Source organism: Neltuma alba, unplaced genomic scaffold, assembly GCF_004799145.2.
Source record: "Neltuma alba isolate B1F8T4 unplaced genomic scaffold, ASM479914v2 tig00003699_pilon, whole genome shotgun sequence".
Taxonomy (NCBI): Eukaryota; Viridiplantae; Streptophyta; class Magnoliopsida; order Fabales; family Fabaceae; genus Neltuma; species Neltuma alba.
The window spans coordinates 214,495-237,107 of record NW_021633395.1 but is presented as its reverse complement, the minus strand read 5'-3'; the positions used below and the strand labels follow the sequence as shown (position 1 = coordinate 237,107).

The 22,613-nt window shown below is 34.5% G+C and overlaps 5 protein-coding genes and 1 non-coding gene across 6 annotated transcripts; 4 read left to right on the top strand and 2 right to left on the bottom strand.

The window, feature by feature from the left end:
- Positions 1 to 1,202: 1,202 nt before the first annotated feature.
- On the top strand, positions 1,203 to 2,481 carry LOC114742268 (uncharacterized). The gene is made up of 2 exons (XM_028930542.1): positions 1,203 to 1,803; positions 2,404 to 2,481. Exons 1-2 carry the CDS (start codon positions 1,512 to 1,514, stop codon positions 2,463 to 2,465), a joined length of 354 nt encoding a protein of 117 aa, XP_028786375.1. The 5' UTR covers positions 1,203 to 1,511; the 3' UTR covers positions 2,466 to 2,481.
- A 2,069-nt stretch (positions 2,482 to 4,550) lies between these two features.
- Positions 4,551 to 7,503, top strand: LOC114742272 (40S ribosomal protein S4-3). The gene is made up of 5 exons (XM_028930545.1): positions 4,551 to 4,638; positions 5,553 to 5,630; positions 5,730 to 5,910; positions 6,179 to 6,276; positions 6,781 to 7,503. Exons 1-5 carry the CDS (start codon positions 4,636 to 4,638, stop codon positions 7,213 to 7,215), a joined length of 795 nt encoding a protein of 264 aa, XP_028786378.1. The 5' UTR covers positions 4,551 to 4,635; the 3' UTR covers positions 7,216 to 7,503.
- Positions 7,504 to 9,396: 1,893 nt separating this feature from the next.
- LOC114742274 (uncharacterized) lies at positions 9,397 to 10,075 on the top strand. The gene is made up of 2 exons (XM_028930546.1): positions 9,397 to 9,621; positions 9,834 to 10,075. The coding sequence occupies exons 1-2, from the start codon at positions 9,480 to 9,482 to the stop codon at positions 10,001 to 10,003; spliced, it is 312 nt and encodes a 103-aa protein (XP_028786379.1). The 5' UTR covers positions 9,397 to 9,479; the 3' UTR covers positions 10,004 to 10,075.
- A 396-nt stretch (positions 10,076 to 10,471) lies between these two features.
- Positions 10,472 to 13,483, bottom strand: LOC114742301 (ferritin-3, chloroplastic). The gene is made up of 8 exons (XM_028930570.1): positions 13,058 to 13,483; positions 12,700 to 12,783; positions 12,551 to 12,611; positions 12,373 to 12,460; positions 12,221 to 12,282; positions 11,724 to 11,789; positions 11,208 to 11,271; positions 10,472 to 10,879 (listed from the first exon to the last, which is right to left on the bottom strand). Exons 1-8 carry the CDS (start codon positions 13,387 to 13,389, stop codon positions 10,827 to 10,829), a joined length of 810 nt encoding a protein of 269 aa, XP_028786403.1. The 5' UTR covers positions 13,390 to 13,483; the 3' UTR covers positions 10,472 to 10,826.
- Positions 13,484 to 18,553: 5,070 nt separating this feature from the next.
- On the top strand, positions 18,554 to 18,624 carry TRNAG-GCC (transfer RNA glycine (anticodon GCC)). Its single transcript has one exon. It is a non-coding gene; the product is annotated as a tRNA-Gly (tRNA).
- Positions 18,625 to 18,810: 186 nt separating this feature from the next.
- On the bottom strand, positions 18,811 to 22,415 carry LOC114742296 (uncharacterized protein At5g01610). Its single transcript, XM_028930565.1, has 3 exons — positions 22,174 to 22,415; positions 20,443 to 20,497; positions 18,811 to 19,409 (listed from the first exon to the last, which is right to left on the bottom strand). Exons 1-3 carry the CDS (start codon positions 22,258 to 22,260, stop codon positions 19,039 to 19,041), a joined length of 513 nt encoding a protein of 170 aa, XP_028786398.1. The 5' UTR covers positions 22,261 to 22,415; the 3' UTR covers positions 18,811 to 19,038.
- Between the last annotated feature and the right edge of the window lie 198 nt (positions 22,416 to 22,613).

Below are 22,613 nucleotides of genomic sequence, written 5' to 3'. Positions count from 1 at the left end.
TCTCACCATCAGTATACAAAAAACGTCTATATGAACCTGTGTTTATATGTTTTCTGTCATAAAATCTGGATTGAAGCATAACAGGTAAGAGCCATGTCTGAATATACTTTAAGCCTAAAACTTAGTATTCAAATTACCTTAAAAGGGTGGAACATTTTATGGGTAGTGTATTGTTCCTGATTGTTCGCTATTACATCTGCGTTTGTATGGGCAATGAGATTTGGATTTACCTTAAATGGGCCCCTCCGTCTACGCCCAACTTGAGTTTGTTAGCAGGCTTATTAATGCGGGCTCCTTATGGTGTTTGTATTGTGTGGGTTTGGCCCAACTTGACCTAGTCCAGTACTCAGTTTGAGCTCTAATGTAATCGTTTTTGTCACAAAAAAAAACCAGAATTGAAAATCTTTTTCTGCTACAATCAATTGTAAACACCATAAAAACACAGCGAATTAGGCTTAGTGGAAAGCGTAAGGAACTAAAATTTCAATTTTTTATCAAGAGAGATACTTATATTTAATATCTTATACTGTTTCAAGTGAAATTGCTTTCAATAAAAGAATGCATGTGCTTAGTTAAAAAAAAAAAAATCATCATCGGTATTTAATATAAAAACTAATTAACTAATTCTAGTAGATTAAAAAATATTAGTTAAGTTATTTATTTATAATAATTAGGTATTGTCTTCTTTAAAATGCTTTTAGTAATCATGTGTATTAATTAGAACCACTAAATATGTGTAACTATTACAAGAATTATCTTGAAAATAAATGAATAAATATGAGAAGTAAATAGGATCAAATTAAATATCAAATTGTTTTTTTATATAAAATACGGGAGATAGTTAAAAAAGAACCATGTGAACATCGGATCTATACCTAAGACATAATCCAAGTGTGACTGATAATATTACTACGAGGACATCTTGTTGAGACGAATTAAAACTGGTCAAAAGGAGACATTGGGTTAGGTTTGATATGCAAAATTTAATATTATGGAATTGTTAAATAAATAAACAGAGGGGAGCAATAACGAAACGAGAGCAGGGTGGCTACGAAATCCGAGGGCCGTCGCGTCTTTATTCCCACCGACTCTGAGTGGGGGCTCGTGGGCATCCCCCGCGCCGCACGTAGCCCTTAAATACATCTCATAAACCTGTTTTTTAATTTTACAACATAATTGACGGAGCATTAGGCAAGATCACGGCACGAAATTGTAAGAGGAATATCAATTTCTACATATATATATCCGGAACCAGCCCTCTTCTTAGTTTTCTTCACCCTTTTAAGACCTGGTGGACATATTCAATAAAAATCAAACTTTTCCAGAAAGCTCCATCAAGATGGAAGGCTCTGTAAGAGAAGGCGAAGGTATGCTTCCTCCATTGAATCCCATGGCAGAACAAAAAAGAAGAAGAGAAATATGGGTTTGACTCAAATCGAAAAACCGAAGAGGAGATAGTAGTAGAAGAACAAGAAGAAGGTAAAGGCGGTGGAGGCGTTATTAGGAACTTGATGTCCACCATGGCCTCTCATCTGGGAACGAGAACAGGGGAACCCGAAACAGAGGGCGACGCCAGAAATGAGATGCCGAAGAAGGAAGGTGAAGAAGATGGCGATATCGGGGTAGAAGAAGGAGGAATCTTGAATAATATAATCTCCAATTTGTTTCATCAAAATGGTGATGAACAAGGTAAGAAAATGGAAGATGATGATGAAGAGAAGAACAAGCAACTGAAAACAGAGGAGGACACTAATGGCGGCGTCATTGAAAACATCGTCTCCCACTTGCCTCCTTCCATCCCAGGTACAAATACAGTAATGCCTTGTCTTCTTTTCAAGTATTTTAGTCACTATTTTGTTTAATTTTTCAATTACTACTTTCGATCCTAATTATAAGACCCAGTTAATTTATTTGAGGAGATTAAAGAAGTAAGTTAAGTTAGTTATTTGTAATAAATAAGTGTTGTCATTCCTAAAATATTCTTGCTAATTAAGTATATTGGCTATAACTATCATTATTAATAGGAGTATCTTGGAAAAAAATGTATAAATATGAGAGACAAAATGAATTGGGGTCTTATAATTAGGACCAAACAAAAAGTCAAACAGGGTCTTATAATAAGAACCGGAGGTATTTATGCATTTTTTTTCCAAGATACTCCTATTAATAATGATAGTTATAGTCAATATACTTAATTAGCAAGGATATTTTAGGAATGACAACACTTATTTATTACAAATAATTAACTTAACTTACTTCTTTAATCTCCTCAAATAAATCAATTGGGTCTTATAATTAGGACCGGAGGTAGTATTATTTATGCAAATATATAAAGAACTGAATTAGACTCTGTTTCAATGGCTTATATATAATTAGAACTTGGATGATATGTGTGTATATCAGATGATGCGGTTCCCACAGCTGACGAGGCTGCCATTCTAATAAACTCTCTTGTTCGTGATTAAGGCCTAATGGAAGCTTGCCTGTAAGGTTGGATCCGACTGGTCGCAAACGGAAGCGCAAGGCGTGTTCTCCTACCAGGTCATAGGCTCGATTCCTGACGAGGCATCTTGGGATTAGTCTGGCCGATACGCTGAGATATCCTGAGTTAGCGATAACATCCTACTCAAAAAAAGCCTAATGGAAGCTTTATTTCACTTCAGAACCACAAAGTCACAAACCTTCATTTATTTGACTTTTTTAATTTTCTTATTATATTTTGCCTTTCCAATTATCATATTGTAATTATTGTTACTGTAATTTTTCTCCCTTTTGGTTTGGTTTTGGACTTGTAATTATTCTTCCACAGGGATGTCAAAAACAGCTCCGTCTTGTCATGTGTATGACCCCTAGCTAACAATGGTCCAGCATTTTTTTTTTTGGGCGTAGATTCTATTTTCTTAAATTAATTTTGTTAAGTGGTTGTAACCATAAAATTTTGATGGTGAAAATTATTGACAACGATTTAAGCCAAATCAAATTGTGATTTTAAAAATGATTTTACTATATACAAAGTAAGTATACAGAGAAGTATATTTCGATTTACAAAAAAAATTACTATTAAAAAACACTTTTGATGTTTAGTACTCCTCCAGTCCTTAATATAAGACTCATTTAACTAAGTTGATTAGATTAAGGAAGTTATGTAAGTTAGTTAATTATAAGAAAAGTGACACATTTTTCCTAAAATACCATAATCATCTTTCTTAATACCTCCTCTCCCTCTTCTACTTGATTATAGTTGAGGGAGTATCCATAGGGGTAATTTAGAGAAAATTGATAAATATGAGGAATGGATCTTATACTTAGGATCAAAATCAATTCAAAAATTAGGTCTTATATTAAGGACCGGAAGAGTAGCACAGAAGCCAAACACATAAGTATATTTTTAGACCTCTAATTTGCCTTCCAAAAGGAGGAACAACAGCTATTTATAAGTTTTGACGTTAAACTCGGTTTTCGATATATGGATAAGATACTCAGTTTTCATTAAGTTTTGACAGAACAACATATATTTATAATCAAATGTCACTAATATGAAGCAATTATACATTTTCATCAAAAAATATATATTGTACAAATGTAAAAATAATAGTGGATATGCATCAAGTTGAGATAAGGTTGAAGTTGACATGTGCATTAAATAATTAGATAAGGTAGTTACAAAGGTATAAATATTAGTTGACATAGACATTAGGTTTGGACTAGATAGATTTGAGCTCTTAATTTGAATACGAGAACAAAATTACAACAAACTTTGGAACGAGCGAATTTAGGTGATAAACTATTTTTATGAAAATATAGAATACCATATTATAATTTTATATTATTTAATTATTATCATTTAAAATATGAAAAAACTATTTTGGAGGTACCCATATTTTTTTCAATTTTTAATTTGATACCTATATAATTTTTTTCTTAATTAAATCTTTAATCTTGTTTTATTAACATCATTAATCCTTGCATAGAAACTAAAACCACTAATACAACAAAGTTACAAAAACTAATGTTATTAAAAAATAAATAGATGTCAAAATAAAAATTGAGAGAAAGTATACATACTTTCAATATGTTTTTTTTTTTTTTTACATTTGTACAATGTATTTTAATAAGCACTTATACTACTCCTCCGGTCCTTAATATAGGACCCAATTGGTGGGTTGGTTTTGGTCCTAAATATAAGACCCATTTCTTATATTTATCAATTTTTTCTAAATTACCCCTATGAATACTCCCTCAACCATAATCAAGTAGAAGAGGAAGGGGGTGTTAAAAAAGATTATTATGGTATTTTAGGAAAAACATGTCACATTTCTTATAATTAACTAACTTACCTAACTTCCTTAATCTAATCAAATTAGTTAAATGAGTCTTATATTAAGGACCGGAGGAGTAATATAATATCTATATAATATAGTCACTTGTCAAATAGTACAGTGGTGACATACGGTTTTGAAGTTACTCGACCCAAAGGAGCTGAAGCTTCGGCCCACAAGCCCGTAAATTTCGATACCCGATTCGTTTCAGAATAAGAACCCGATTCTAAGTCTCCGGCAGTGAACTTTGCACAAGTTCACCCGCGAGCCGCATCTGTCAGACTCAGCTTGGATCTGAGGACGGCACGCCTCAACAATGGTTAGACGTTCTTCGCCAACTTGTTCGCTGCAACTTCTTTCTTTCTACCCTCGGTTTAGCTGTTATTTGTTTTCTGGAATTATGTTTGTTTTGATCTGCACTCTGTATCTGTTTCGGCTCTTCTCATTTTGATAGTTTCCCCATCAGTCGTAATGTATTAAGTTTTACTGCATGCACTTGGATACTTGGTCGTGCCAAAATTTTCTTCTTTGGGTTTTGGATGCTATCCCCTAGTGTATATTGGTATTTATTTGAATGGAATCTGTTGTACATTATTATGATATGAGCCCTGGCTTTTAGTGTTTCATGAATTATTGGGTGCCCGAAATTTATCTGGAGGCAAGGTGTTTCTCTTTCTTGTTCTAGAAAGATTATAATATTGTGATGTCTTGGTTGCCAACTTTTTTTTTTTTTTTTTGTGTGGCAAATGTTTGTGTTCATTCTTTCCTCCTCATACTTTATTGGCTTGATATAAATTGTCTGAAGCAAATTTGATGTTATGGCTTCTTGATTTCAGCGTTCCTATGTTGCAATTATTTGCTTTCCCCTGCTTTTGGAGTGATTTAAACTGTTAATGTGCGATATAGAATTATAACATAATACATGTACCATACGAGACAATATGTTGCTTCAAGAAAAGTTAATGAAGAATGGGGGGGAGGGGGTTCAAATTCTCTCTTAACGTGCTCCCCTTAGCTCTTCCCCTTGATGTTGGTGATGGTTTTCATTGAATATTCCTATTTTGGGGCGATGATCAAGTATCTTGATATTTTAATCTATGAATTCTGATATTTTGTTTGTTTGTTCTATTCACCGTGTTTAATTGTTTGAGACCATTTAGTTGCTATAAGGTGTCTATCATCATCATCTGTGCCCCTAGTATTCTAATTTATATATCTTCTTTTTCATTTCAGGCTAGAGGGTTAAAGAAACACTTAAAGAGGCTCAATGCCCCAAAGCATTGGATGCTTGACAAGCTGGGTGGTGCCTTTGTATGTACATGAATAGAAATCCTTGTTTCAGCAATCCTGTTTCACTTGTTTTAATTTGTGGCATCCAATCAAATTGTGCTTACTGCCATGGTTGTGCAGGCACCCAAGCCGTCGTCTGGACCTCACAAGTCAAGGGAGTGCTTGCCTCTTATCCTTATCCTGCGAAATAGGTTGAAGTATGCTCTAACCTATAGAGAAGTTATTGCCATTTTGATGCAGCGCCATGTTCTGGTTGATGGCAAGGTTAGGACAGACAAGACATATCCTGCTGGTTTCATGGGTATGTGTGTCCAAACAGGATGGCGTCACGGGATATCTAAATTATTATGTCAAAATCATTTTTGGTTTGAGTATTTTCCAATATTTCCACTTTTATGGTTCTTTTAGGCTGCTCTAGAATTCTTTATGAAACAAATTATTGTCCACCTGTTATTAATATTGAGCAAATTGGAGTTGACTCTCTAGTCATTAATTTTAATGAATCCAAGGCTTTGATGTAGCATTTTTCAACAGTGACTTAATTGTAGTTCACTTTTCACTGTTACCAGATGTTGTGTCCATTCCCAAGACCAATGAAAATTTCCGCCTGCTATATGACACCAAAGGTCGTTTCCGTCTCCAGTCTATTAGGGACGAAGAAGCAAAGGTCTGTTCTTGTTTGTACCTTATTATTTCGTTTATTAACTACAATAATAAATAGTTTATATTTAGTTGGTTTGATGAATGATTCATATGTACTATACCCAATTAAAATTACTGATGCTTTTTAACCAAATGGAAAACAAACTACTGATGCTTCGGACCCTGCTGAAAAGAGATCCATAGCTGGATAGATAAACTTGGGTTGGTTAAGCATGCGTTTTGGTTGATTTTGTTCAATAAAGTGTCATCACTCCCAAGTTGAACTCAAGACATGAAAGATGAAAACAAATTGCTCTCACCAACAAGTCACAGGCTCAAATGACGGAGGTGACCCTTAAATCAACGGTGATTCTAGTAGGACGTGATAGTGTCACTTGTATATCTCGTCGAATGGATTTTACCAACTGCTATTATCAACTTGTGCCTTTCATTTCACATGCCTCTTTTCATTTTAGTTCCGTAGATTCTTTTTCAAAATTGATCTTATAACAGGATCTTGGTTTTTCAGTTCAAGCTTTGCAAGGTACGATCAGTTCAATTTGGGCAGAAGGGCATACCCTATCTTAACACCTATGATGGGCGCACCATCCGCTATCCTGATCCCGTAATCAGGGCTAATGACACCATCAAACTGGACTTGGAAACTAACAAGATCACTGATTTCATCAAGTTTGATGTGGGTAACGTGGTCATGGTGACTGGAGGAAGGAACAGGGGTCGTGTTGGTGTTATCAAGAACAGGGAGAAACACAAGGGCAGTTTTGAGACCATCCACGTCCAGGATGCAACTGGTCATGAATTTGCTACACGTATGGGGAACGTCTTCACAATTGGCAAAGGTACAAAACCTTGGGTTTCCCTTCCTAAAGGCCGTGGTATCAAGTTATCTATCATTGAGGAGGCTAGAAAGAGGCTGGCTGCTCAACACGAGGCAACTGCATAAATTTGACTACATGATCTTGTTGGACAATTTAGCTGTTGGATTGTCTTTAAAGACAGCTCTGGTGCTTTTAAGAATAGTTTATTTCATAAGCCAACAAAACAATTTTGAATTGGCGTTTATGTGATCTTCTGAGTGACGCATTCTATATTTTAGGCCGTTTCTATATTGCGTTACAAGGCTTTGGCTGTACGGGTGGTTTTTGTGAACCTTTTTTCCTTTTCATGGTACGTTTTTTCATAATGATTTATTTGATGGATTTGCTGATTGTAGAATAAATGAGCTATTGAAGCTTCACCAAAAAAAAAAAAAAAAAAGAGCTATTGAAAACGCATATTGCTCTCGAATTTTTTGCTCTCCCCTGCAAATGAGCCGTGATTAGATTAACTTTCATTGTGTATTAGTAGCTCCGGTTCTTAATATAAGAACTATTTAGGAATTGTATTTTTTTCTAAGTATAAAACCTTAATTTATTTTGTCTCTTAAACTTGTAATTTATTTTTTGAAATATTTCTATTTATTACACATATTAAAAAAGTTTTCATCTAAGAGTAGTTGTGATTAAAAAAATATTTTAAAGAATTTGACTCATAATTGCTATAAAATTTTAATTTACTCTATCTCCTAAAATAGTAATTTATTTTCTAAAGTATTCTTATCATTACACGTATTAAAAAAATTTTCATCTAAGAGTAGTTATAATCAAAAGGATATTTTAAAAAATTCAACTCATAATTATTATAAAACTTTAATTTATTCTGTCTTCTAAATTAGTAATTTATTTTTTAAAGTATTCCTATTTATTACATATATAAAAAAGGTTTTTCTTTAAAAGTAGTCATGATTAAAAAGATATTTTAAAGAACTCAACTATAATTGTTACAAATAACTAACTTAATAAATTTTTTTAATCTACTCAAATTAACTAAGTAGCTCTTATATTAAAGAATGAGAGCACTAGATTAGGAGCTGTCTTAAAAAAAATATGGTACAATGACACGGATATTTGTTATCTTAGGTTCTTCCTTGCAAATTAGCCATGACTAATGTGCCATATTTTCCCAGGGCAACTCATAATCTAATGCACGGCTAATTTGAGCAAAACCCCAAGATACTTGATTTTCATGATTATTACTATGCATTGTGTATTCGCCTGAGATCAGTCATTCAACATGGAAGTGTGAGATTGATATATGGAGGATCAAACTTTTGGCTTTTAGGTGTCAAATTCCCTTTGGCTTTTTAAAATGAAACCACATAATATGTTAATAGGTGTTTATTTTATTATTACATTATTAACTATTGATATGTGTATACACATTAGTGAATTTAACAAGAGACAACTGAATTTTCAACAGTATTGGATCAATGGATGTGCCGAGCTAGGCACTGTGTGGAGCCAATAGCACTGGTGTAGTGGGTGAAACGTCAAGGCAGTTGAGACTTGAGAGCATCCCACAAACATTTCCCAAGCACATGCTTCACTCCATAATTTTTAAAATTGCATTGACCCAAACTATTATGCTATTACAGACAATGATTGCTATGGAATCCAAATCCTATTTTCTAATATAAATTTATAGTCACTCCTCTAGCCGTCCTATAAAAGAGCACCAAGCAAGCATCTTGGGCTCGAATATCATATGGCTCCTCGGATGCCATAATAAACCCTTATTATTACACTGCAGAAGACTGGAGAGAAAGTAAGAAACAAACACAAAGGCACTATAAGAAAAACCAACCAACCGCTTGACTAGGGCCCCATCTCCACTCTATTGAAGTATAATGAAGTTGAGAATATTTGGTGGGAGTATAAGTGGGAAAAGCAAAATCCAAATGAATTCTTCTACTCACTTTTCATTTCACTGTAATTCCGTAGTTAATTATATCTTTAAACTCATTAAAACCCTATCACAACCTAACGAGTTGGTTTGACCATGCTTATATTACCAAATCTGATTCTAAGTACTCTCCTATCTTGGCAGTTCCGAATTTCATTCAGGGCTAACATTTTATATTTGCATATGGTTCAGCGTAGATGGGTCAACTGGGCATTTGGGTTAGGATTTAAGAGAAAATTACCTCAATATTTTTATGCGGAATCCATTGGGGAGGAGCCAATTTTCCTGTCATTGTATAAATGGGTAAACATCATACAGAGACTATGTCTTCTTCTTTGTTGCTTTCTGCTATGGCAGGGTGTGTCTTGTTGTTGCTTGCAGGGACATTTAAAACCATTTTCAGCTAGCAAGATGGATATATAGAAAATGGTACTGCAAGTAAGAGGAGAGCTATCTGAGCTGAAGATGGCGAAGCTAAAGGGATGGAAGTACTTCAAGCACTGGTCTCTCTGCTCAACAAAGAGCATACTTCTCAAAGTCACTGCGCACTTCAGGTTCAAACCCAAGAGTAAGTGACTGATTATTTGAGTCTTTAAAGTGTTTGACTCAGAGTAAGATCATATTTAGGAATTAGGAGCATTTTTTTCTTTTTTTCCTCATGAGTGGTATTCAAGCTTGATGTATGCTTATTCGTGTTATTGAACTACAGAATGCAAATAAGTTGAATTGGTTTCTGTAGTACTGTCCCTGATTTTCTGTTGGTTATGCTGTTGATTGTAGGGTACAGGAATGAGCTCCTTGATCTTTATAAGGACATGGAATCTTGTGGGGAATATGAAGATATAAGAGTGATGTGGACAATGATTCAATCTTCTTCTCATCAATATGCTTACATCACAAAGAGTAGCAACAGGTCTTCATATTGGCTCCTATGCTTTAGGCCAGCTTGAATTGTTTGTCTTGTATTCGACAAATTATCCTAGATCTCAGGCCGAATAAATGTTAGTTCTCTGTAGAATTGGGCTCAGGTTTAGCGTCTTTGATAGGAAGGAAAATAGATAGAGTGGAAGAGGGAAAGGGGGGGAAATGAAATTTGGCAATGTATCATGATTTCCATGTTGTCCCGATACATCGTCAATTTTCCAGTTTATTGCATCATTGTCAACTTAGGAACAGAAAGTAAAATATTATAATCGTTTTTCCTTTAAATCCCATCATGAAACCTCTATTTGCGTTTTTCTGCATCTGTTCCGAATTTTCGATAGCACTGACCTTGTAATCTTCATATGGGTATTTGGGAAACTTGCTGCCTTTGCTTTTGGAACACTCAAACAGGTTTAGTTTGAAAAAGTTCGGTTAGGATTAACAACCTGACATGGTTAATGTCGTCAATGTTTCTCCAGCCACTGGACATTTTATAATTCATCCATGAAGTAGTCTATTTTAACTATCATACTAAACACTGAAGAGTATTAAACAGCTCCTTTCTTCTGTAGTACAGAGATTGAAGTTCAGTTTCTGAAACAGCTTGAACGAGTAAAGTTGAAAGGGTAAACGGAATAACCAACATCAAGTGCCACTTATTTCTAACACTCAAATCCAGAGCTGACGTTACATGATACTGGCTTCCCACAAGAGATAATAACAAAACAGACCCCTTTCAGTTCCTTCATCTACTTCACCTAAAAGGAACATCAACTACACTATTCTACAAGTCTAAACAAACCACATCTAGAGAAACCACCATTGTGAACACGAATACAGGGAAGGCAATCATGCATGCCCATTTCCCTCATGAAGAAGCCTCTGATCAAAGTGCCAAACACCTGCAAGTCACAAAACAGTAATTTTCTCAGTACTCGTCAGTCTCTATATTTTCTCTTGATATCGCTCTTTATGAGGAAGAGGCTATCAAGGTATTAATTAGGTGCTTTTTGAAACTTGTCAGGACAACAATGGAAATTCTTATATAAGCTTTATTTAACATCAGCTCATCAACCAGTGTTTGCTACACATGATTCAAGAACCTCTGCCATGTTAAAACTGGAATTTACTGTAGGCAAATCTCATCCATGTGGGAAGGGAGTTTTCAAATAACGTGATAGGCTGAGTTTCCACAAGGAAAAAAGCAAGGTGAATAGACTGTATACACACCATGACCCTTTCCAACCATTCTCAGCTGCGCCACATACTCTGCTATCTTCTTAATTGCTTCAACCTATACATAAGAGGAATTTAGACAGTCATTAATCACATAACTTTAGATAGGTCAATTTCACTTTGTTGACATTTAAAATATACCTCTTTTTAGCTTTTACTGCCTATTTCCCTTTCACTGCTTTCCCTAGGCCTTTTTATCAAACATAATTACATAATTGTCATCTTGATCGTCAGCTTTATAGGTAAATCTCGTTTTTCCTACTGCTACTTTTGAGACTTTAGGAAACAGGTATAATATTACGAACTTTCGAAAATATCATACTCCAAAACGTAGCACGTTAAATTAGAAAGCGCAAGATTTATGGATTTAAGCCTATGATCTTTGCAATTGGACTATAACCGCTAATAAACAGAATCTAGGAAATCTGCATCTTGTCTTCACCCATCCCATGTCCACAAGTCTCGGTCTTACCAAGGGCTAAAATGGAAATTAAGTTGAAGGGTTCATACCTGCTCAGCTAAAAATTCGCTCTCAATGAAGTCAGCCATTTGAGGATCATTGTTGCGATCTGCCACCTGTTATTCATCAAGAGTAAAGGAAGAAGATTATCTCAAGGCACTGGCTAAGCCATTTACATATGTTCATTAGCTTTATACAACTAAGTTAGGTGATGTTAGGTAAATGAAAATATTTTCTAGACAATTGAAAATCAAAGGTCAGTTAAATTGCTATCTGGTAAAAAGATTAACAACAGAGGCATCGGGAGTTTAATTTCTCATTAGATATATGGTAAAAAGACGTGAAAGGGGTAACTTTGTGTACCGTATGTATCTTAGGTAGGTAAGTAAATAACAGACAAACCAAGCTTTTCATGGATCCCACACTCAATTTATTCTAAATAAAGTATCTAAGTACATAGTAAAATTAGCTTGTTGAAAGCGACAAGCAAGAAAATAACGATTCTAAAACAAACGTATTTCAATTTAAGAAGTTAAGAAGGCATTACACTGTGCACATGCAGAAGTTTCTCGTTTGTTAACTTCTCCAAAGAAAGAGCTAACTCCATAGCTGGATCAAGCAAAAAGGGAACCAAAAAGAATGGTCAGAAACAGATCTTGCTCAAACAAGTCCGCGCAAACAATCAGGAAACAAACTTACCATACAACGCATCACCCTTTTCTGGGTGCTCATATTCAGAGGGGGGAGACTTGATGGGGTGAAGTACCACTCGTCCACCACGAACATTCTAAACAAACAACATTCATATGAGCAAATGAAACCAAACCATAGAACACTTGTTGATGACAAAGTAAACAGGGGAGAGGTTCTTTAGGACCTGATATTTCATTAGCTTTTCAGCATGCTCTCTTTCTTCTTCACTTGCTTCCCTGAAGAACCTGCTCAAAGCAAGATAGACATGAGCAAGCCTATTTCAGAAATGAAGGAATTAACATGAGCAAGGTTTATGGGATTTCCGTTCGTTACTTTGCAAAGCCTTTAAGAGCTATGTTGTCCCTGTCGAAGTACGCAAACAAGGAGTGGTACACATAGGAAACGTTGTATTCCACGCTGTGATTTGAATGGGAAGGAATTAAAATGAAATCCGTCAGGAAAGAAAAGCAAGATAAGTACGAATAATTCACAAAAAAGAAGACATAATATGGAGATCTAATATGATTCATGCAATATGAAGTATCATAGTCACTTATGAGTACAACGCCTATTCTGAATATATCAAAATGGTTCTTCGAACCCAAATCAAGAAATACTGTTAAAAGAAATGCTAAGAACTGAAACGACAAGCAAAAAGATTAATAAAGAGAGTAAGAGAGGAAGGACGCACTTAATCTGCTCGTTAATAGCAGATTCACACTCATCAACATAGTTTTGACGAGCCATGGAAACCTGAGGCGACATCGGAACAGCAAGGACATCTTTCTTGACCTCCTCAAATGGCTCAAATATGACGCCGGTGAGAGCGGTGGGATTTTCAGTCACCGCGGACAAAACCCTGAAATTTCTGCCTCCCGATCCCTTGGGAACAAGAGACAGAGAAGGAGAAGGCACAGAGAGAGCGACGCTCAGAGAAGAAGAAGAAGAAATGGGTTTTTTCAGGCTATCCCCTGCAGTGGAGGAAAGAAAAACGGAGGAGAATTTGGAAGATGCGAGAGCCATTTCGATGGCGTTCAAGAACGAGAGAACTTGGAAGGGGATGAGAACAGAGAAACCAAAAGGGAGGAAGAAGAATCAGAGGCGGCTCTGAGCACTGAGGAGGAGGATGTGGAAGGAGGAAGGACAGGGGTGGTATATGTAGGAGAGGCGAGGGGCATTTCCGTAGTTCCAGATGGACAGGTCTCTATTGAGAGCCGTCGGATGAAGAACCACATGGACGGTGGAGATTTCGTGTTGGGTAGGGGCGTGTGGCGAGCTCGTGGCCTAATCCAGTGGGAAAGTAGAATATTCGGTCCACAAAGCAATCGTTACGACTTTCAGATTTCAAGAAAGTTCATTTTTACGCTCTCAGACTTGCGCGTGTATATTAAGCCGACATACTCGCTCTGACATTGAACCACGCGCAAAAAAAAAAAAAAAAAAAAAAAAAGAAAAGGAAAGGAGCCTTTCACGAGATTCCTGAGAAATATTTGGGGGGGGGAGGGGGTAATATATCATATTAAAATGATTATTATTATAATTTATGTACTTTGTATTTGTACAAATAATCATATTATATCTGATTCTAAATATAAGATTTGTTTAACTAATCTAAATATGTTTAGAAAATTAATCAAGTTTGTCGATCGGCATCATTATGTAAAAAATATATATGATTTTACTGAAAATGTCTTCTTGTCGAATCATTTAAATTTTGATGAATGACATTTCTAACTAAATTATCGATTTAACGATTATTAGGTCTCCAAAAAATTGTTCTAAAAATTCTCTTGTCATTATAGATTTAAACAATTATAAGCTAACAATGATATAACAGAAAAGAGTTAGAAAAAACTACACAAAAAATAATATGAGAATACAAAATTAAATGAGAAAAATGAAGTGAATTAACATCTAAGTTTGATGTTTAGAAGTGGAGTAAATACATAATATAAAGATCCTCATCTATATATGTGTCTGTGTATATATAATTATATACATATATACATATATATGAAAAAATAGGATATTCATGATTTATCAAAATGGTTATTATATTACAAAATTACCATTTATTGAAGTCCCTATCTTTTTGGCTAGGGTCCTAGGGAGATGAGGTTACAAATACAAAAAGTATGTCTAAAAAATTAATAAATATTTCATAAATTCAATGAAGAGCCATGTGTTTAAGATTCATAAAAAGTTTTTAAATCTGTGTCGTAAACAACAATGAAATTTCAGCATATTATTAATAATTAATTAGTAATAATTACCAAAAAATAATTAATTAGTAATATGAGGGTCGATATGTATGTATTACCTTCGGTCCTTAATATAAGACCCCATTTGACTTTTAGTTTGGTCCTAATTATAAAACTCAAATCCATTTTGTCTCTCATATTTATGTATTTTTTCCCAAGATAGTCTTTCTAATAATGATAGTTCTAACCAACACACTTAATTAGTAAGGACATTTTAGGAATGACAACACTTATTTGTTACAAATAACTAATTTAATTTACTTTTTTAATCTCTTCAAATTAATCAACTGGGTTTTATAATTAGAACCAGAGGTAGTATATGGGAAAAAAAAACTGAAATTATGAGGCGTGTGAAGAGTTTGGGAAAAAGCTGGAAATGGGAGATGTGGGAAAAGGGAAAGATTTTAAGATTTTTGTGTTGGGAATTGAGGGAGACGATGAGCGCCACAGGAAATCAATCTGGAAAGAGAGGCGAGCGGCGTGAGAAGTGCGCGTGAGGGTGGGGAAAAGAGGAAAATGCCAGATATAGATGACAGGCTAGCATTAAAGCCTCGGTGGGCCCCATCACTACTGTCCTCTGTTCTTTGTGGCTTGTGACCGCCTTTTCTATCCCATTTCTTATTTTTCGTCATTTTTTTTCAAAAAAAAAATTGATTTCTTTTCACGATCACTATTTAGAAGATCTTTCATCTACGATTTACCTCCTTTTTTTTCCTTTTCTTGTTTATTAGAAGAAAGGTCACAGGTGATCTTTTTACTGTGTGTTTCATTATCACAAGGGCTATTCTACTGCCCATCAATTCCCTTCCAGTTTAAAAGATACTTGGATTAGCTTTTTAATACTATTTCTTGTTTTTATTATAAGAGTTAGTTGACTAATTTGAAAAGATTAAAAAAATAAGTTAAGTTAGTTATTTGTAATAAATAAGTATTGTCTTTCTTAAAATATCCTTGCTAATCAAGTTTATTAGCTAGAACCACCATTATTAAAGGGACTATTTTAGGAAAGAATGCATAAATATAAGAGATAAAGTAGATTAGGGTCTTATAATTAGAATCAAAATAAAAGTCAAAGGAGGTCTTATATTAAGAACCAGAGGTAGTAATAATTTTACAAGATTTGAGTTAAGTATTTAAGAAAAATTTTATCTTAATTTGAATAAATATACTTTCTTAAATAATATTGGGCTATCCCAAACACATGCAAATACGGTTTAACTCGGTTTCTAACTTGTTTGGCTCAATTAATGCTAAGCATTTTTTAAATCTTATTTAAATATTGGATAAATAAGCTTTTTTTGTTTGATGAATGGTGACAAAGAAAATGGGCATCTTCTAACATGGGGGAAAGAGATTTTAATAAGCTTTATTTTAAGGAATAAACAAATAAGGGTATAAAATTTGAATGAGTATTTGGAAATTATGTCATTGTTATGAGCAATCACAATTAGGAGCGTGGAGTGCAATTTGGGGAAGAAAACCATGAACATTACACATTGAGAGGATAAGGTTGAGGAATAGTCTTGCAAAGATTTGAGTATATCTAAAAAAGACGAATTCCAACTTAGAAATGAGATAAATTTTTTTAGTTGAATTTTAATCAACCTTTTTGCTATCTCAAGTGATTTTTTTTTATTGTTTTGGCAAAAAAAAGATATTTTATTTCATAAATTAGTTTTTCTCTGTTTTAGAAGTTCAAAATTCTAATACGTTGGTCTTGGTAAGAGGAATTTTCTGCCTAAATATGAGGCTTATCTTTTTTTTATTTATTTAAAAAAAGCTACTTTTAATTGGCTTTAAGTTTTAACAATGTTCCGACTTGATCCAATAGGGTAGCCATATGAAAAGGGCAAAAAAAAACATGAGCTAATAAATTACAGAATAGGATATGTTTTTCTCTAGACTTTATTAAAAAAACGTAAAATAAGATAAATTTTTGGATTGGAGTGCAATATTTTATTCAACATTCAACTTTTATCAACTTTTTACCCGTCGTTTGATTGGAGTGGAATTACGCGGAGAGGGTCAGAAGTGAGATTTTAATGAGTTGGATTGTGGGGTGCACTTGGAAATTTTTTTATTGAAAAAAATGTAAAAGAATTAATTAAAAAATTTTCAATACCATTTATTTATTTTTTTTGTTGGTGATAAAATATTTATTTTTGAAGAATTGAATTCATTCTTCTTTTATCCATGATTTCCCTCGTAATTGCACCTTAAGGGTGTAAAATCCAGTTCAAGAGCGAGGACAGTGTTCTCAACAACTGCCATAGTCAAGCAGAGACCCTCTTGGAATTAAATGCTCTTCTGGTCTTAAATATAAAATCTAATTATTGAATTAGTTTTGATCATAAATATAAGACACATTTATTATATTTATTAATTTTTTCTAAATTACCCTTATGGATACTCCCTTAACCATAATCAAGTAGAAGAGGTAGAAAATGTATTAAAAAAGATGATTACGGTGTTTTAGGAAAAATGTGTCACTTTTCTTCTAATTAACCAACTTACCTAACTTCCTTAATCTAATCAAATTAATTAAATGTGTCTTATATTAAGGACCGAAGGAATAAAATTACAGGAAAAACTGATCAAAAGTATTTGGTTAAAAATTTTATCGACTAAAAAAATTTAAATTTGACCTGCATGTACAAACTATGCATAAATAAGTCCTGTTTTGACAACTATTACACATAACTAAAGATAAGTTGTAAAGAGTTGAAGAAAAGTTGCACTCGTAAAAAATAATTACATTCATCAAGTTAAGGTCGTTTGAGCCAATAGAATTTTTGAACGGGTGCTTTTTACCAAATTTTTCTTAATTACATTGTTAATGCTAGAACCAAAATTATTGGGAAGCATTATTGGGATTATGAATCCTTTTCAAAGAACGACTTTAAAAAAGTAAACTCTACCACGTCGTTTGCTGCTCCACTTTTTTTCCAGAAATACTTACATACTCTTGAAACGCCACATCATCCATGCTCTCTCTAATAAAAATGCTTCAAGTACTCCCTTGAGTGGATTTCACAAATTTCTATCATAACGGGTCACAGAGAGAGAAAAATGATCAACAGAGATTTAAATAGAGCACTTGGAGTATTTTTATTGGAGAGAGCATGGATGACGTGGCACTCTAGGAATATTTAAGTATTTCTCTCTTCTTCTTTTTTTGTGTAGTTACAAAAAGTTTAAATAGCTGCTCTAATGAGCATGTCCACATCATAAGTTCAGTGTGTCTCACTATAATAATTAAGCTCTTGCTCATATCTGTAATTTCACAAATTCCACTGAACATTTGTGTTTGGTTTTTATCTGCTAAAGTCCATTAGAGAACAAACAGTTGAGCCCAACGATTAGATGATGCAATATTTGATTTTTCTTCTTGTAGCCACCAGAAGACTTGTAAGGTCCTCAGTGCGAAGAAATGAACTGCAAAAATTCATACTTTTGAGTTGATTGTAAAATCAATTCTGAGATTAGTTTAATCATTTGATTAATTAACTGTAATATTTGTTTTATTCAGTCATGTAAACTCAATTTATATGTAATGAAAAATTTATAACAAGTGATATTATTTGTACATAATTAACATTGTAAATATTTCCCTCCTTTTTTTTTCGCCAACGGAACAGTGTAACTATTCTCTAGACTTTATACAATACACTATTGCCACAAGGAAAATATTCATACTACATTTTTATAATGATAAAATTTATATGAATCATACAAAGTGCGATACCAAATTCTCAGGATTTCTTTTGATTGTCAGGTCATTTTCAAAATTAAGCACACGTTTTACAGTCATGTGTGAAACCGCACGCCACAGGTTCAAAAGTTGGCACATAAAAACAAAATTAACATGTCACATCATGAGTATGTAGGAAAGAATTTGTTTTGTCTTGCGATCCTCTCATCAGCAGGCACCAGTGGTCTAGTGGTAGAATAGTACCCTGCCACGGTACAGACCCGGGTTCGATTCCCGGCTGGTGCATCTGTTTTTTTCACTATGGAGCACCCTTTTGAGTTATTGACTTGGGCTACACTCTAAACAGTTCTTCCGTGGCATGAAACTCCTTACTTTTAATGAAACACCAATACGCTTCTTTTTCTCTGATTATTTTCATTCCCATGGCGCGTTCCTGCTTTCCTCGTGATTCTGATATCACAAACAGGAGAAAACCAGAAGAGCGTAGGCTAAAATTATATAAAATATCATCAAGAAGGATCAAATAGATGTTTCGCTTGACCAATACACTCATGTAATAGCAGTACTTCAAATACAGAGCTAACATAATACTTACAAGTTACAGCAACCAACAACAAAAGGAGAGGAATACAGTTAATTAGAACAGACATGGTTTTTATAGTGTATTGTATTGATCCAATAACAAAAGGATCCGAAGGTTTAAAATTTATCGACAATAACTCCATCCCTGGAAACCTCGTATGCTTCCCTGCTCCTTGTTTTCTTCATCCCAGCCATGAAATGGACCTTGGGTCCCTCAGATGATATGGCGGTCACTTTTGCCCAGATCAATACCTTCGTCTTTATTCCTTCAATATCTGCAAGCTTCCCTTTCTCCAGATAGCCAGTCACGGTGGTGAAGAAGCGCAACACAGATGAATCCCTGTAGCCTACTTCACACACCTGAGGAATGTAGACAATAAGCTTCCCTGTCTCCTCGTTAAATTCATAGTTTGTTGCATCACGAGGAAAGATTCCTATTGGAAGATCATACTCCTTAAGCAACTCTGTCAATGGCTTTTGCATTTTTCCTGTAAAGTTATTTTTTGGCCAGAGAGTTACGAACTAATATACTACAATAAATGAGAAGTCTCAGAGACAAAATGATGGATAGCACTCATTTCAGTCGGTGTAGCTTACTGACACAAGTATCAAACATCAGAACTTTTAGCCATCAAAAGGATTTGTTAGACTTTGCAATACATATGACTAAGATAACGCATGCACGACAATGCCAATGCTGCTGAAGTGAGAAGTTTCTGAAACTAAAAATACTTCTGTTGAATTAACTAATGGTGCTTCAGAAATTCGGTTTGGGGTATGGAGTTAAACTCAAGAAAGGATTAAAGGAAACTCGTTAAAGCAAGTGAAAAAGTTCCCCCCAGGCAGCAATTCTGCTACAAAGAGCAGATGAACACGTAAAAGTAAAAGCATTTTTCAGACAGTTACCAAACACTATAATTAAAATAGAGACAGACTCAACTTCATCTTCTGAGTTTCTAGTAGTTCTTTAGGGTATGTCCACGAATTGAAAGGAAAAGGGAACATTAGATGATAATTTATCTTCCTCTTGTTTGAGAAAACATTCTCCTCTAAAATGGAATAACATAGAAGCATAAAGGGGGGAGGACCTCGGAGGATTTGGAAGATAAGATGGAAAACTTCCATCCCGCACCCCCAACCCTCTTTATGAAAAACCTTACAATCAAAGAAGAGGTTTCAATTTTACTCTTTAAAAAAAAAAAAAAAAAAAAAGGAAGAAGAAGAGGTTTCAATGAAACCCTCCCTCTCATTCTATTATTCCGTACCCAAGCCTATCCCTAAAATACCCTTTTGCAAATAGATTTTCAAAAAACACAGCTAAATAAACATTTATTCATTGCTGAAAGTATCATTTCCAAAATGTTTCTTTGAATCTCCCTATCTAATGTTCAGCCTTCCAATTTCGATTAGCATTTTGAGGTCCTTAAATAAACAAAGTCGTCACTATTGGACAAAATTCCGAGCAAACACTGTTAGAGTGAAGGCCTGAGCAAATACTGAAACAAGAAAGGGATACAGCACCTTTTAATTTGTTGACCAACCATTTTGTTCCTTCTCCAATACTGCTCGACAGAGACTAAACAGTAAACACCAAAGAAAAAGTGTCAGTTATGAACATTACTCAAGTAACTCAGTCTCAAACAGGCAACAAAAATTCAAGTGAACAGCGTTGAGCCACAATTAGAAAAACTCCGTTTCTTTATTCATCAAGAAAATAGATCGATTGACTCTCTCATCTACATTTGTATATTCTACTCAATAATTTCACCGCCTTGCACATTTTCTATAATAGCCATAAACTGATGAAGCTCTTCCATATTAGCTTCGCTATATCAGCTCAATAGTATTTTTAGAGGGTTTTTTCCCCAAAGAGAACTACCGCAAGATCTTTCGGTGGCTATTAGAACAAACAATTCTTACTTGATGATTTGGCAGTCATATTTCATTATTACAACATCAACACAACAAAATAATGACTTTCCCAGGTTACTATAGCTAGATAACAGCAGACAGCCGTTAAATAGCATGATTCTAACAGGAAGACAGTTTTGAGGCCCAAAGAAAATAAGATAGTTTCTGCTAAAAGCCCCTGCTATTGATTTCTACTATTTAGCAAGGGAAGAACGTCAGTATTGAAATTTGCCCCCCATAAAGATATTCTTCTCACACAAAATCGGAAGAATAGGATAAGTAAACATTACAAGTCATTAACCTTAACTAAAACTTCTATTTGGTAACAGATTTATCATGATTGCAAATCCTAAATGCTCAAAAGTGTCGTGATTGAAAAATCATAATCATAGATGATTTATAATGTTAGGTTATTTGTGAAACATTTACTACGTTTGTGCCATACCTATGTTTCTTTGCATTCTCAATGTAACTAATTGGTTAAGTATTACAGCACCAGTGCTTCGGAATCAAAGTAAATACAGAACGATTGCTTGGCTATATACTGATAATAACTGATGCTGGATTATCTAATTGATTTCTAATAACCAAAACGGGGAATATCTATTTTAGGCACCTGCTTTTCCCCTAAGATTCATACGAGAGATACGTCTATGATCTATCTATATCTTTAGAGAAATAAGTCCCCAGTAGCAGGCTGTAACTTCTAATTTTAATTTTACTCATTTTACTGAAAGAATCCAACTCGTTAATGAGAGGATAAGAACAAAAGCGTATGAATAGTTGAATTCATTCCATAAAGCTGTCACCTCAGTTGAACAGGGTGTAAGTCATGATTAATCCCTACGAATAGTTAGATTCCTAACAGCAGCTTCGGATTCATGATCTCACTCAGACGATAAAAAGCAAATCCGTCTCCAGGTGTTTCCACAAAAACATTGATAAGTAAATGAAACAGTGTCTTCTAATTCATAATCAACTCAGACCCGAAATAACAAAGTTTGAACTGCCTTCTCCATTCTCCAATCCCCTATCCTAAATTTTCGAGTCTCGCTGTTCTTCATAAAACCCTTGTTGAAATGTGAACCAAGTCTTATGCAAACCCCACTTCTACCCTTACCATAAGAAAATCTTCGCGTTGTGTTTCAGATCCAGAGAATTAAACCCCAACCCCAACTCATATACCCATGCTTCAGTCTCATCAGAACAATAACAAAGATTTATAGCCTCCCCCAAACTGAAAATGAAAGTCTATCACCAAGAAAGTCATCATAATAGCATAGTATCGCAAGATCTTGAATTTGCAATGAAAAGAAGAACAGAGTTAGAAGGTGAACGAACATTGAGATCGTCGCCGACGGAGTCGATCTCCTTGTTGGCCCTTCGGCTGAACCAGTACGATCCCACTTTGTTCAATATCTGATCCATTTCGCTGTACCCAATTCCACCACTCTCAGGAACTGAATAACCGGGTTGATGAATTGTTTCTCTCCCCGCGAAGAAGAGAAGAGAGCAATTTCAAGTAACAAAGCGAGGGATAAAGACCTCGCCTTTGCTCGGTTCTTCCTTCCTTACAACATTGGACTCAGTAATTATCACTTTTCTGATTTATTTATGCAAAAGTCCAAAAAGTCAATCACCATCCGTGGACTGTAGATTACCAGATGCAGTTTAGTTCTGCTTCTTGCCTGTAGTCACACGGGACAATATTTGAATATACTTTCAATTTAACAAAAAATAAATAAATAAATAAAAGGAGAATGACAATCAAAAACCCAAAA